Source organism: Emys orbicularis, chromosome 3, assembly GCF_028017835.1.
Source record: "Emys orbicularis isolate rEmyOrb1 chromosome 3, rEmyOrb1.hap1, whole genome shotgun sequence".
Lineage (NCBI taxonomy): Eukaryota > Metazoa > Chordata > Testudines > Emydidae > Emys > Emys orbicularis.
In genome coordinates this window covers 5,305,102-5,320,860 of record NC_088685.1, presented here as the reverse complement: position 1 = coordinate 5,320,860, position 15,759 = coordinate 5,305,102, and the positions used below count along the sequence as shown (strand labels likewise).

Below are 15,759 nucleotides of genomic sequence, written 5' to 3'. Positions count from 1 at the left end.
AAAGCTGACTTTTTTAAGCAACTAACAAAGTTTGCAGATTTCCTCCCCCCCCCCAAACCCTGAAATTTTTAAAAAATTGCAGAAAAAATAATAATTTCCTCAGCAGTTTTAGTTCTGTTGCTATAACATATCCAAGTCTGCATTTGACATGTACACAATTGATTCCACCATTAGCAAGCGGGGCTTTTTGCCTATTCTGTATTTTGGAATTAAAATCTATGAACAAAGTTTTTTGACTAAGATGAGTATAAAAACATGGTTATCCCCTACAAGCTGCTATTACAATGCATTGCAAATTCATGAAATGAGAGTGTATCTTTACTCTCTCAGCATTCCATGATGGGACATTTAACCTATATTTCATGCTCTAATTAATTACAATAAAATGTGATTTAAATTCCAAATTTACAAACTATTAAACAAGAGAAAATAAGTCATTGAAATAGCTCAATTAACACCACACACAATTAGAGAGAAAAGTCTCTAACAAGCTCATTAAAACACAGATTTTGTGACAGAGAATTTCTGATGTCTCTTTTTAAGAACGTCACTTTCTTTGCAGCGTTTTGTGAATCTGTTCAATTTCTTGGTATTCATCCTGTAGGTCTGCAAAAAAAAGAACAGCGGATTAAAACATGGTTCGTTTTCTTTCTTTTGAACAAGAATTGTCCATTTCCCTTTATTATGTAGCAAGGAAAGTGTTCTAATCTCCCACACAAACGAAGGAAAACAAGGGTTACCATTGTATGTATTGAAGTGCTTGGCTGCATCGGGGCTTTAATACCTCATACACTCAGAATTTAAGGCCAGAAGGGACCATCATGATCACCTAGTCTGACCTCCTGCACATCGCAGGCTACAGAACCTTACCCACCCACTCCTGTGATAGACCCACAACCTCTGGTTGAGTTACTGACGTCCTCAAATCATGGTTTAAAGACTTCAAGTTACAGAGAATCCACCATTTTACTCTTGTTTAAACCAGCAAGAGACCTGTGCTGCAGAGGAAGGTGAACCCCCCCAGGATCTCTGCCAATCTGACCTGGGGGGAAATCCCTTCCTGACCCCAAATACAGCAATCAGTTAGTCCCTGAGCATGTGGGCAAGACCCATGAGCCAGACACTTGGGAAAGAATTCTCTGTAGTGACTCAGAGCCCTCCCCCTCTAGTGTCCCATTGCCAGCCATTGGGGATATTTGCCAATAGCAGTTGCAGATGGGCCATATGCCTGTGTAGACAACCTCCACTCTTATTAATCTATTTACTCTTGAGTTAATCGTACTTAGCACCCACCTAGGGCTTTTCATCCATAGAGCTCAAAGTACTTTGGAAAGGTGGGTAAAGTCTCATTATTCCCATTTTACAGATGGGGAAACAGAGCAATTCAGTAATTTACCCAAGGCCACACAGAAGTATGCAGTAAAACCAGCAACAGAGCAGATGGCCTTGTGGTTAAGGCACTGCCCTAGCACTCAGGAAATGTGGGTTTGATTCCCGGCTCTATCAGCATCTCTGTGAGCCCTTGGGTAAGTTGTTTATCCCACAGCCACTCAAGTCAATAGAAATTGCTCTGAGTATCTAGGCTGTATGTGTGGAGCCCCCAGGTTGGGTGGGCCAGGGTATAAGGTGGCCATACAACTCTCCCTGCTCCATCTGCAGCCCCTCCATGACTGTTGTATGAGGCAGGTATTGGGGCTGGGGGGGCCATAGCCCTCCCACTTTTCGAAAGTGGCCAGGCCAGGCCCATGCACTTTTCACTGGGGCGGACCCCGCCCCCTGCAGTAAATGAAAGGGGGTGGAGGGGTAGCTCCCTTTTATGAACACCCAGCCAGCCAGCTAGCTATAAAGTCCCTCTTGGTGGCTGTTCTGTGCTTGCTTTACCTGTAAAGGGTTAACAAAGTTCCCCAGATAAAGGAAAAGGAGTGGGCACCTGACCAAAAGAGCCAATGGGAGGCTAAAACTTTTTAAAATGGGAAAAAAACGTCCCCTTTGTCTGTTGTTCTCCGGAGAAGGAGACATGGAGCAGCAATGCTATAAGCAGGAATGCTGTGCAAGGCTTGAACCAGGTATGAAAATTCATCTTCCAGACCTACAAGCAATTATTTGGATAGGGAATGTTTAGTTAGACACAGTCAGGTTTATTTCTTATTTTGGCTTGTGGATCTCCTCTGTGCTAACCCCTGATGCTTTTGTTTGCTTGTAACCTTTAAGCTGAACCCCCAAGAAAGCTAGTTTGGGTGCTTGATTTTTGGAATTGCTCTTTTAAAATCTAGCAAAAGCCTAAGTTCTGGATGTATTTTCTTCCTTTTAGTTTTTAATAAAATTTACCTTTGTTAAGAACAGGATTGGATTTTTGGTGTACTAACAGGTTTGTGCCTATGCTATTTGATTAGCTGGGGGCAACAGCTAATTTCCTTTATTTTCTTTCTCAGCTCTTCCCCGGAGGGCTTGAGGGTACCCCACAGGGAGGAATTCCCAAGTGCTGCTTCCTGGGTTCAAAGGGGGGGCGGGTTGCATTTGGGTGGTGGCAGCGTTTACCAAGCCAAGGTCAGAGAAAAGCTGTAAACTTGGCAGTGTAAAACAAGCCTGGAGTGGCCAATATTAATTTTTAAAATCCTTGCGGGCTCCCACCTTCTGCACTCGAAGTGCCAGAGTGGGGATTCAGCCTTGACACCCTCCTCTTCCCTCCAAGGCCCCATGCCATGGCCAGGCTAACGTGGAGCCCGGTTGGGGAGCCCGGGCAGTTGTGGGACCCATGGCAGACCCTCGACCTGCCTGGGGTGTGGGGTGAGAGCAGCCCCTGGCCTGTGTTCCCGCCCCCTGGGCTCCCCGCCCAGCGCAGGGCAGGTGGAGGTGGAGCATCCGCGACAGCTGCCCATGGTTCTGTCCCTGACCCAGCTCTGGCCAGCGGGGGGAGGGCTCGGAGCCGCAGCCCGGCCATGGTAAGACTTGTGCCATGGGCAGCTGTGGGGAGCCACGGACCCTCCACCTGCCCTGGGTGGGGGACTCGGGGTGTGGGGACACAGGCAGGGGACTGCTTTCAGCCCCCAGGCCTCGCTCCATCTTCCGGCTTGGCTGGGGAGCAGGGTCTCTGGGGGAAAAGGAGGGGTTGTGGGGGGTGGGACATTGGGGGGAAGGGGAGGGGCAGGGGCCCCCCAGCACTCCTCCCTACTTGGGAAGGCTCTGATGCCCTTGACTGGGGCCACTGGATCTGCATAAAATGCAGCTCCTGCCCTCACAGGGACCTTCTGCATTAGACCCCTTTTTAAGGAGGGAGGGTGGAGTAGCGGTGTTCCAGCCCCACTGAGCCATCCAGCCCTTCCTGGGAGGTCGTTCCTGCTTCTCCCCACACTGCGCCTCCACGTACTAAGGCAGTGGACTTCTCCCCATACACACAGGCCAGTTCACACTCAAATGTCATGTCAGGGCCTGGTTCAGCCACTGCCCCCTGTAGGGCAGCCTGTACATGGGCGAACATGCCTCTTGTTGTAGCATTTCATACCATCAGGGCAGAGAGGGTTCTGACTCCAGCCATGCCCATACCTAGGAGGAGATTTCAGAGTTTTACCTGGTAGCCTCTCGGTGAGTTCTTCCCGGTGAGACAAGGCGAGTTTGAGCATGGTGGAAGTGTCCGTCTGCAGCTTTGTCACGACAGAGTCCTGCAGCAAACACATTGCACAGCACGTGAGCATGGAAGTGACCTCACAGCAACTCAGTCCTAACAGTCAGCTCATCTAGGGGACAAGGAGACGGAGTCTGCACCATCTGGTGCAGCACCAGCTGAATAGTCTGTGATGTTCTAATCACAATCAACCACTTCTGTGCAATGTCACCAACCAGTCATGCAAGTACCACCTAGGGCATCATGTGAAGGTTGTGGGGCTGCACAGGTGTAACTATGAACCTTGTTTGCCCTGCAGAGCTTTTATTGCTGGTTATGACAGGCAGGAAGGAAAGAGCCCAGCTTGACCCTCGGATTCCAAGGGGAATTTACAGAACTGACAGGTGGCTTGTAAACAGCGAACATTTCATTTGGAGTGACAGTACAAATGATGCTCACGATGCCATTTTTACAGTCACTTTTCAGAGTAGAACCATCTATTAAGGTTTCATCTGAGAAAGCCGAACACAGTGAACTGCATGAAACTCAATATCTATATATCGTGACAAAGTTCCTCCTCTATCTTGGTGGGTCCTGCGCTTATTGGCGGATTTTCTTGCCTCAGAGATTCACCATGTGGGTTGGGGAACAGCCCAGAGACCTTCCCCTCTGGAAGAACCCACAGTCCAGGTCAATTGGGAGGTTTGGGGGGAACCCAGGCCCACCCTCTACTCCGGGTTCCAGCCCAGGGCCCTGTGGACTGCAGCTGTTTATAGTGCCTCCTGTAACAGCTGCATGACAGCTACAACTCCCTGGGCTATTTCCCCATGGCCACCTCCAAACACCTTCCTTATTCTCACCACAGGACCTTCCTCCTGGTGTCTGATAACACTTGTACTCCTCAGTCCTCCAGCAGCACACTCTCAGCTCCTTGCACCTCTTGCTCCCAGCTCCTGACACTCACACCACAAACTGAAGTGAGCTCCTTTTAAAACCCAGGTGCCCCGATTAGCCTGCCTTAATTGATTCTAGCAGCTTCTTCTTAATTGGCTCCAGGTTTCCTAATTAGCCTGCCTGCCTTAACTGGTTCTAGCAGGTTCCTGATTACTCTAGTGCAGCCCCTGCTCTGGTCACTCAGGGAACAGAAAACTACTCATCCAGTGACCAGTATATTTGCCCTCTACCAGACTCCTGTACCCCACTGGTCTGGGTCTGTCACAATATATATATATATGGGGAAGTTTATAAAAATGAATATAAAACAGAACTAGGAATTGTAGAAAATTGATAAGAGAAGCAAAAGAATAACAAGAGAATTCTATGGTCAGCAGAGTTAAGGAAAATTAAAAGTTTTTACAATATATTAGGAACAAAGAATCCCAATAATGGCATTCTTCATTATTGTCCATTATTGAATGGATGTATGGAATTGGACTATTGACAGATAGAAAAGATAAAATTATCAATAATAATTCAGAAAAGGCAATAGTGTTCAATAAATATTAGGCAACTAGCCAAAGACTCAAAAAGTAATAGCAAAATGTTTTTTAAGTACCGTACATCATAAGCAGAAAGCCTGCAAAACAACCAGTGGGGCCACTGAATGATTGAGATGCTAAAGGAGCACTCAAGGATGATGAGGCCATTGTGAAGGAACTAAATTAATTCTTGTCATTGGTCTTCACGGCTGAGGATGTGAGGGAGATTCCCAAACCTGAGCCATTCTTTTTAGGTGACAAATCTGAGGAACTGTCCCAGATTGAGGTATCAATTAGAGGAGGTTTTGGAACAAATTGATAAACTAAACATAAATAAGTCATCAGGACCAGATGGTATTCACCCAAGAGTTCTGAAGGAACTCAAATGTGAAATTGCAGAACTACTAACTGTAGTTTGTAACCTTCAGCTTCTGTACCAAATGTCCGGAGGATAGCTAATCTGACTCCAATTTTTAAAAAGGGCTCCAGAGGTCATCCCGGCAATTACAGACCAGTAGGCCTGACTTCAGTACTGGACAAACTATAGTAAAGAACAAAATTGTCAGACATATAGATGAACATAATTTGTTGGGAAAAAGTCAACATGGTCTTTGTAAAGGGAAATCATGCCTCATCAATCTACTAGAATTCTTTGAGGGGGTCAACGAATGTGGACAAGGGGGACCGAGTGGATATAATGTACTTTCAGAAAGCCTTTGACAAGGTCTCTCACCAAAGGCTCTTAAGCAAAGTATGCTGTCATGGGATAAGAGGGAAGGTTCTCTCATGGATCGGTAACTGGTTAAAAGATAGGAAACAAAGGGTAGGAATAAATGGTCAGTTTTCAGAATGGAGAGAGGTAAACAGTGGTGTCCCCAGGGGTCTGTACTGGGCCCAGTCCAATTCAACATATTCATAAATGATCCGGAAAAAGGGGTAAACAGTGAGGTGGCAAAATTTGCAGACAATACAAAACTACTCAGGATAGTTAAGTCCCAAGCAGACTGCAAAGAGCTATAAAAGGATCTCACAAAACTGGGTGACTGGGCAATAAAATGGCAGATTAACTTCAGTATTGATAAATGCAAAGTAATGCACATTGGACAAAATAAATTCCAACTATACGTATAAATAATGTAGTCTAAATTAGCTGTTACCACTCAAGAAAGAGATCTTGGAGTCATTGTGGATACTCCTCTGAATACATTCACTCAATGTGCAGCGACAGTCAAAAAAGCGACCAGAATGTTGGGAATCATTAAGAAAGGGATAGATAATAACACAGAAAATATCATATTGCCTCTATAGAATCATAGAATATCAGGGTTGGAAGGGACCTCAGGAGGTCATCTAGTCGAACCCCCTGCTCAAAGCAGCTCCAACCCCAACTAAATCATCCAGCCAGGGCTTTGTCAAGCCGGGCCTTAAAAACCTCCAAGGAAGGAGACTCCACCACCTCCCTAGGTAATGCATTCCAGTGCTTCACCACCCTCCTAGTGAAATAGTGTTTCCTAATATCCAACCTAGACCTCCCCCACTGCAACTTGAGACCATTGCTCCTTGTTCTGTCATCTGCCACCACTGAGAACAGCCGAGCTCCATCCTCTCTGGAACCCCCCCTCAGGTAGTTGAAAGCAGCTATCAAATCCCCCCTCATTCTTCTCTTCTGGAGACTAAACAATCCCAGTTCCCTCAGCCTCTCCTCATAAGTCATGTGCTCCAGACCCCTAATCATTTTTGTTGCCCTCCGCTGGACTCTTTCCAATTTTTCCACATCCTTCTTGTAGTGTGGGGCCCAAAACTGGACACAGTACTCCAGATGAGGCCTCACCAATGTCGAATAAAGGGGAACGATCACGTTCCTCGATCTGCTGGCAATGCCCCTACTTATACAGCCCAAAATGCCGTTAGCCTTCTTGGCAACAAGAGCACACTGTTGACTCATATCCAGCTTCTCGTCCACTGTGACCCCTAGGTCCTTTTCTGCAGAACTGCTACCTAGCCATTCGGTCCCTAGTCTGTAGCAGTGCATGGGATTCTTCCGTCCTAAGTGCAGGACTCTGCACTTGTCCTTGTTGAACCTCATCAGGTTTTTTTTGGCCCAATCCTCTAATTTGTCTAGGTCCCTCTGTATCCGATCCCTACCTCTAGTGTATCTACCACGCCTCCCAGTTTAGTGTCATCTGCAAACTTGCTGAGAGTGCAGTCCACACCATCCTGCAGATCATTAATAAAGATATTAAACAAAACCGGCCCCAGGACCGACCCTTGGGGCACTCCGCTTGAAACCGGCTGCCAACTAGACATGGAGCCATTGATCACTACCCGTTGAGCCCAACGATCTAGCCAGCTTTCTATCCACCTTACAGTCCATTCATCCAGCCCATACTTCTTTAACTTGCATGGCACGCCCACATTTTGAATATTGCATGCAGATGTGGTCACCCCATCTCAAAAAAGATATATTGGAATTGGAAAAGGGCAACAAAAATTATTAGGGTATGAAACAGCTGCCATATGAGGAGAGATTAATAAAACTGGGACTTTTCAGCTTGGAAAAGAGACGATTAAGGGGAGATATGATAGAGGTCTATAAAATCATGACTGGTGTGAAGAAAGTAAATAAGGAAGAGATGTTTACTCCTTCTCATAACACAAGAACTAGGGGTCACCAAATGAAATTAATAGACAGCAGGCTTAAAAACAAACAAAAGGAAGTATTTTTTTCACACAACGCACAGTCAACCTCTGGAACTCCTTGCCAGCGGATGTTGTGAAGGCCAAGACTATAACAGTGTTCAAAAAAGAAGTAGACAAATTCATGGAGGATAGGTCCATCAATGGCTATTAGCCAGGATGGATGGGGATGGTGTCCTTAGCCTCTGTTTGCCCCTCTTTTATACTTCTTCACCGCTAGAAAGATCCTTGCTGTGACATGGGGTCAGGCAGCCCCCATTGATCAGGCAGTTCCCCATTGCACACGGGCTCTCTCTGAGAAGTCTCTCGGAGAGTGGATTCCCTTTAATGGGCCATCAGCACATGTCTGGCTGGTCCTTTGTGTTGGGATATGTAAGGGTTAAGTAAAGCCCTGGAAAACCGCTGGTGTGCTGGCATGGTATTAGGGAGTAGAAGCACTGGCTGTTTCTGCGCTTGATAAATAAAATGCTATCCCTCTCCCTTCCCTTTTGCTCGTTAAGGATTGATAAGCATTGCAACTGCATAAGGAATGTAGGGATCTAAGGGATACTCTTTGGGTAAAGCAGTGTTATCTCCCCCTCCCTTCCTTTCCCAGCTACCTAAACGAGCTCGGGGTCATAGCCCCTTCCTTCCTTCCCTGCGAACTGCTGATTAGGGGGGGAAACGGTTACTTACCTCTCATAACTGTTGTTCTTCGAGATGCGTTGCTCATGTCCATTCCAATAGGTGTGTGCGCCGCATGCATGATCGCTGGAAAGCTTTTCCCCTGTTGGGTCGGCTGTGGAGACCCCTGGAGTGGTGCCTTCACGGCGGTGTATATATGACCCTGCCGACCCACCACCTGCTCAGTTCCTTCTTGCCGGAATATTCCGACAGTGGGGAGGCGGGCGGGATTTGGAATGGACATGAGCCACACATCTCGAAGAATAACAGTTACAGGAGGTAAGTAACCGTTTTTTCTTCTTAGAGTGATGGCTCATGTGCATTCCAGTAGGTGACTTCCAAGCAGTTGCCCAGGGGGAGGGGTCGGAGTTCACCTGATCGCTGAATGCAGGACTGCCCTACGAAAGGCAGCATCATCCCTCGCCTGCTGGGTAATGGCGTAGTGTGAAGTGAAGGTATGGATGGAAGACCACATTGCCGCCTTGCAGATATCCTGGATAGGGACCTGCGCCAGGAATGCCGTGGACGCCGCCTGCGCTCTGGTAGAGTGCGCCATAAGCAGAGGGGCTGGAACTTTAGCCAGGTCATAGCAAGTCCCGATGTGATGAGATCGGAAGCCCCCTCATTCTTTCTGCGATGGCAATAAAGAGCTGTGGTGATTTACGAAGCGGCTTTGTGCGTTCAATGTAAAATGCGAAGGCACGTCTAACGTCCAGGGATTGGAACATACACTCCCTGTTAGTGGCACAGGATTTAGGAAAGAACACTGGTAAAAATATATCTTGGTTCACATGAAACTGGGATACAACCTTAGGGAGAAACGCAGAGTGAGGGTGTAGCTGCACCTTGTCCTTATAGAATACCGTATAAGGAGGTTCGGAGGTCAGTGTTCTGGATGTCAGTTTGGAGGTCAGTGCTAGCGGAGGTTATAGCCACCAGAAAGGCCACCTTCCAAGAGAGGTAGGACAGAGGACAGGTAGCCATGGGTTCAAAAGGGGGCCCCATGAGTGAGGACAGGACTAGGTTGAGGTCCCACTGGGGAACGGGCTGATGTACCGGGGGATAAAGTCTGTGCAAGCCCTTAAGAAACCTGCCTACCATGGGGTTACCAAACACTGACCCACCCGCCGTTCCCGGGTGAAAGGCCGAAATGGCCGCAAGGTGTACCCCCAGGGATGATATTGCTAATCCGAGGGTTCAGCCATGGAGCTTCCAAGCCATGAGGTGGAGGGACTCCAGGTTGGGGAGTTGCAGACGGCCATGGTCCTGTGTGATTAGGGTCGGACAGAGGGGGAGCGCTATTGGTCTGTCCACTGAGAGGTTCAATAGCATGGTGAACCAGTGCTGGCGAGGCCATGCTGGCACTATGAGGATCAAAGAAGCCCTGTCCTGACGAGTCTTGAGGAACACTCTGTGTATGAGAGGGAATAGCGGAAACGCATACAGCAGGTGACCCGTTCATTATAAGTGAAAGGTATCCGAGGTGGAGCCTGGGCTGTGGTTCAGGAAGGAGCAGAACCTCTGGCACTTCCTCTTGTTCCGTGTCGTGAACAGGTCCATGTGGGGAGAGCCCCACCTCTGGAAAATCGAGTGAGCGATGTCCGGTCTGAGGGACCATTCATGACCGTGGAACGAGCGGCTGAGTTGGTCAGCTAGCTCGTTTTGTACCCCTGGAAGGTGCGACGCCTGTAGGTGTATAGAGGGGGCGATGCAAAAGTCCAACAGCGCGAGGGCTTCCCGACACAGGGGAGAGGAGCGAGCACCACCCTGTTTGTTTATATAAAACATCGCTGCAGTATTGTCTGTGAGCACTGATACGTATGTGCCCTGGAGGTGAGACTGGAACGCTTGGCATGCTTGGCAAACCGCCCTCAGCTCCCTTACATTGATGTGCAGCAATAGCTCTGTATGGGACCAGAGGCCCTGGGTTCTGATATTGCCCAGATGTGCTCCCCAACCGAGTGCCGAGGCGTCCGTGACCAGGGAGAGCATAGGTTGGGGTTTTGCAAAGGGTACTCACGCACAAACCAGCTGTGGTTGTAGCCACCAGTGGAGAGTTGAGAATCCGAGGCGGGAGGGTCACTATTGAGTCCAATGGGTCCCTGCCCTGTCTGTGCACTTGTGCTAACCATGCCTGGAGGGGCCGAAGGCGCAGTCTGGAGTGCTGGACTACGTATGTACAGGCTGCCATGTGCCCCAATAGCCTCATGCAATTTCTGGCTGTGGTTGTGGGAAAGTGGTGCAGGGTCTCGATAATGTCCGTGAGCTCTTTGAAACTAAGTTCCGGAAGAAACACCCTCGCCTGTGTGGAGTCCAAGAGAGCTCCTGTGAACTCTATTCTTTGTATGGGAGTCAGTGTGGACTTGGGCTCGTTCAACTTAAGTCCCAGCCTGCAAAAAGTCGCCCTGGTCAGGGATACATGTTCTGCCACCCGTTCCTAGGAATCGGCCTTGATGAGTCAGTCGTCCAGATATGGGCATACCTGCACCTGGCGCTTGCGGAGGAAGGCCGCCACGACCGCCATACACTTGGTGAACACCCGGGGTGCCGTTGAAAGGCCAAAAGGGAGCACCCTGAACTGGAAGTGCTGGCCACTGACTATGAATCTGAGAAAGTGCCTGTGGGCTGGGATGATGGAAATATGGAAGTACGTGTCCTTCAAGTTGAGGGTGGCGTACCAGTCTCACGGATCCAGGGAGGGAATGATGGTGGCCAGAGAGACAATGCGAAACTTGACCTTCTTTATGAATGTGTTGAGATCTCGTAGGTCCAGGATAGGCCGAAGCCCGCCCTTGGTCTTGGGGATGAGGAAATAGCGGGAGTAGAACCCCTTGCCCTTGAACTCCTGAGGTACCTCCTCTATTGCCCCTAGAGCTAGGAGCAATTGCACCTCCTGCAAAAGAAGTTGTTCATGAGAAGGGTCCCTCAAGAGGGACGGGGAGGGGGGTGGGAGGGAACAGAATTGGATAGAAGATCCTGCCCCTACCGTGCTGAGGACCCAGAGGTCTGATGTGATCTGAGACCAAGCACGGTAGAAGAGGGAGAGTCGGTTCACAAAGGGGGGGAAGGATCCAGGATGGCAACTGGTGCACCGTCCTCAGGCGCATATTCAAAAGTTGGGCTTGGGCCCAGGGGGCTGTTTGGTCGAACCCTGGCCTTGGCCTGAGGAGGATTGTGGAGGGCACCTCCTATTATTCCTGCCCCTTCTCCTTGGTGGATCTCGCCTAGGGGGCCCAGGGTAGGAGGAGGGCGGGGGCTGAGGCCTAAAGGGCTTTCTCTGAGGCGCCGGGGTGTGTAGCCCCCAAGACTTCAGAGTCGCCCACGAGTCCTTCAGGCTATGCAGGTGCGTGTCCGTATTTTGGGCAAACAGGCCCTCACAGTCAAAGGAGAGGTCCTGTATTGTGTTCTGGACCTCAAGTGAAATCCCCGAACCTGGAGCCACGCACTGTACCTCATAGCGATGGCGGTGGCCATGGTTCGAGCCGCAGAGTCCGCCGCGTCCAGGGCTGCCTGGAGGGCGGTCCTAGAAACTACTCTACCCTCCTCAAGGAGTGCGCCAAACTCCTTGCGAGTGTCATAGAATCATAGAATATCACGGTTGGAGGGACCTCAGGAGGTCATCTAGTCCAACCCCCTGCTCAAAGCAGGACCAAATCCCAACTAAATTATCCCAGCCAGGGCTTTGTCAGCCTGACCTTAAAAACCTCTAAGGAAGGAGATTCCACCACCTCCCTAGGTAACCCATTCCAGTGCTTCACCATCCTCCTAGTGAAAAAGTTTTTCCTAATATCCAACCTAAACCTCCCCAACTGCAACTTGAGACCATTACTCCTTGTTCTGTCATCTGCTACCACTGAGAAAAGTCTAGATCCATCCTCTTTGGAACTCCCTTTCAGGTAGTTGAAAGCAGCTATCAAATCCTCTTTCATTCTTCTCTTCTGCAGACTAAACAATCCCAGTTCCCTCAGCATCTCCTCATAAGTGTCGGCCGGGATTAACTCCTGGAATTTCGCCAACGAGCTCCAGGAATTAAAGGCGTAGTGACTTAGCACTGCCTGCTGGTTCGCTGCTCGAAGCTGGAGCCCGCCAGTCGAATAGACTTTACGGCCGAAGAGATCCAGTTTATTGGCGTCCCGTGACTTAGGTGCCGGGCCGGGCTTGACACTGCAGTCGGTGCCATCGCCGATGCTACTGGCAGTGCCTGAGTTTGCGAAGCCGGGCCCCGCACCTGCGGGGCCAGGTACTGCGCCATCATGGCGATGAGGTCTCAGGCCGCCTCATAGGTGTCCAGAGTGGAGGGGAGATCAAGCACATCCTCCAAGTCGTCCCTGGTAGAGGAGTCTGTTCTCGCCGGACTCAACGGCTCCGCCACTGGGGCAGAAATCAACGGTGCCGGTTCTTGAGGACCAGACTGAGGGTGTCCCACCGGAGGACGCACCCCACTGGAATCCCCCCTCGGCTTCTTGACAGGGGAATGTCCCCTATCTGGCCTCTTTTTCTTATGTGGCACTGGGGATTGCGAATGGTGCCGCCTGGAGGCCTTGCGGGCCAGGGAGCGGTGCTGGTGCTCCCTGGCAGAGTCCTTCCTTGGTGCCGGGACATCCCGCACCAAGGCAGGTGCGCTGCGCACCGAGGATGCCGGTGCCAGCTCTGGCTGAGGCCGAAGGGCCCACTCCATTAGGAGGAGCTTCGAACGATAGTCCTGCTCTCTCTTAGTCCTAAGTCTGAAGCTCCTGCAAATTGGGCACTTATCTGTCTGATGGCCCTCCCGAGGCACTTGAGACAGGCGGCGTTTGGATCGCTTGTGGGCATAGGCTTCGCACACCTCTTGCACGCCTTAAACCCTTGCAACTGAGGCATGCCCCAGCGCTGGGGAGAGTAGAACAGGGGGAGAGCCCCCCAAGGTAAGCTAAACTAAACTACAACTATTAACAACTAACTGACTAATGACTATTTACACAAAACAAGGGAACCACTAGGTAAGGCACTTGCAGATGCAAGAGACTGAGCTGTTCCAATGACCGTCATGGGCGGTAAGAAGGAACTGAGCAGGCGGCGGGTCGGCAGGGTCATATATACATCACCATGAAGGCGCCACTCCAGGGATCTCCACAGCCGACTCGATGGGTACCGCTAGGGGAAAAGCTTTCCGGCGATTGTGCACGTGGCGCGCACACACCTATTGGAACGCACATGAGCAATCACTCGAAGAAGAACTTGTGGCTACAATTACTGCAGAAAAATGTATCTTCAAGGTAAAAATGTCTGGGGATGTGGGTATAATCATATTCAGTTTATAGCTATTAATATTCATTGTATGGGTGTTCATATTATTCAGTAAGGGGTTTGGGGGTGTTGTAGTAAATGTAGGTATTTACGTACTAACTTAGACAAAAGAGTGTGAAGTGATTAACTCAGTGCTTACTTGACAATTGGGTCGAGGGGAACAAGTATCGCAATAAAGAAGCCCATACTCAAATCTGCCTCTGGGTCAACCTGCTCCTTTTCTTCTAACACTTTGCTGCCACTGAAAGGCTGGCTGCGGGCGTCTCCCAAGTTCACAACATATTTCAGTAACATATACAGCAATACTTCATAACTTCACATACAACGATAGCACATGCGATTCAACAGGATATTAAGGTTCAAAAGATGAAGACATTTAAAATGATACCTCACAAGACAGGCTTTGTACAAAACATATCAATCACATGACAGTGATGAATATGGGGGTTCCAGGGTGCTACTTTGAGGTAAAGAGTGTCACATTCATATCATACAATGATGATAATACTCTTTCCATTCCACTTGTATCTTGGGACGATGTTAAACAGCAGCTTCTAAAATTAGACATTTAAAAATCAGCAGGTCCAGATAACTTGCATCCAAAAGTACAAAAAGAGCTGGCTGAGGAACTCACTCAATTAATGTTGATTTTCAATAAGTCTTGGAACACTGGGGAAGTTCCAGAAGATTGGAAGAAAGCTAATCTTGTGCCAATATTTAAAAAGGTTAAATAGGATGATCTGGGTAATTATAGGTCTGTCAGTCTGACATTAATCCTCAGCAAGATAATGGAGTGGCTAATACAATCAACCCACGGGTGTCAAACAATTACAGCCCTTATTTTATAAGGACCACATCTTGAAAGAATTTTTTCCCTAAACCCCTTCTGCTGGATTCAAAACAACCCCCAAAACATGCTAATCTCATAATCAGAAGCAAAGTCCCCATTGACCAGGACATACCAATTCAAAGCAACACCAGATCCTGCCAGAACAGTTGCAAAACCTATAGTTATATCTCCAGTGCTACGATGATCAATCCCCTGCCCACCCCACAATACATTTTTCAAGATCCAGGGGTTCTACACATGCCTATCACAACATATGGTGTATCTCATCCAGTGCATCAAATTCCCCAACAACCACCATGTGGGTGAAACCAGATAATCACTACACCCTTCAATGAACTCACACAGAAAAATGATAAGAGACAAAAATACCCTGTCACCAGTGAGGGAACACTTTTCACTAAGCGATCACTCCATATCTGATCTCTCAGTCCTCTTCCTCAAAGGCAACCTGCACAACACACTCAAAAGACAAGCCTGGGACCTTAAATACGTAACTCTGTTAGACACCAAAAATCAAGGATCAACAGAGACACTGGATTTATGGCTTATTGCAACAATCTGTAACCTACTAACCCTCCTTTGTCCTATGACTGCAGAGGTGTTACCTGCCCACTTCATTTAAAGTGGTGCCACATGTTAAACCCTTATGCTTAACCATCAGTATCACCTTGTATTTATTTGTGATGCACTAGTTACCTTTTCTAGACCTGAAGAAGAGCTCTGTGAAGCTTAAAAGCTTGTCTCTCTCACCAACAGAAGCTGGTCCAATAGAACATATTATCTCACCCACCTTGTCTATATCAGGGGACAACATTTACAATGTCACCAGAACTGTTTGCATCTCACAGTTGCTTCTTGTAATATCTAGGCAGTAGCTATGCTCAGTACAATCCACAGAGACACATAGGGCTGGTTCAACAAGCCTTCACACTCACTGTGGGCCCCATCAGTTTGCATGCGTAAAAATAGAGAGCAGCATCAAACTGCTTGTTTGCATCTTCCAGTGTCCTGCAAATACTTGGATTCACCTACAAACAGATGTGCTCACAGTTACCATGGACACATCGCTTTAACGGACTTGTGGAAAGTGTTGTTCATTACACTGAGCCAGGTGTTAAAAAAACTGCTTGTTGTTCTATACAAAGAAGGTCTGAGTTGCTAGAGCATACACCTACTCTCAGGAA

General features: G+C 48.5%; 1 protein-coding gene across 1 annotated transcript in view; it reads right to left on the bottom strand.

The window, feature by feature from the left end:
- Positions 1–547: 547 nt before the first annotated feature.
- The window catches only part of LOC135876780 (nuclear GTPase SLIP-GC-like), a 64,861-nt gene continuing 49,649 nt past the window's right edge, over positions 548–15,759 (bottom strand). Inside the window, exons 17-18 of the mRNA XM_065402118.1 lie at positions 3,569–3,659; positions 548–606 (exon numbers count right to left, since the gene is read on the bottom strand). Coding sequence (XP_065258190.1) covers positions 548–606; positions 3,569–3,659 — 150 coding nt within the window. The remainder of the gene's footprint in view (positions 607–3,568; positions 3,660–15,759) is intronic.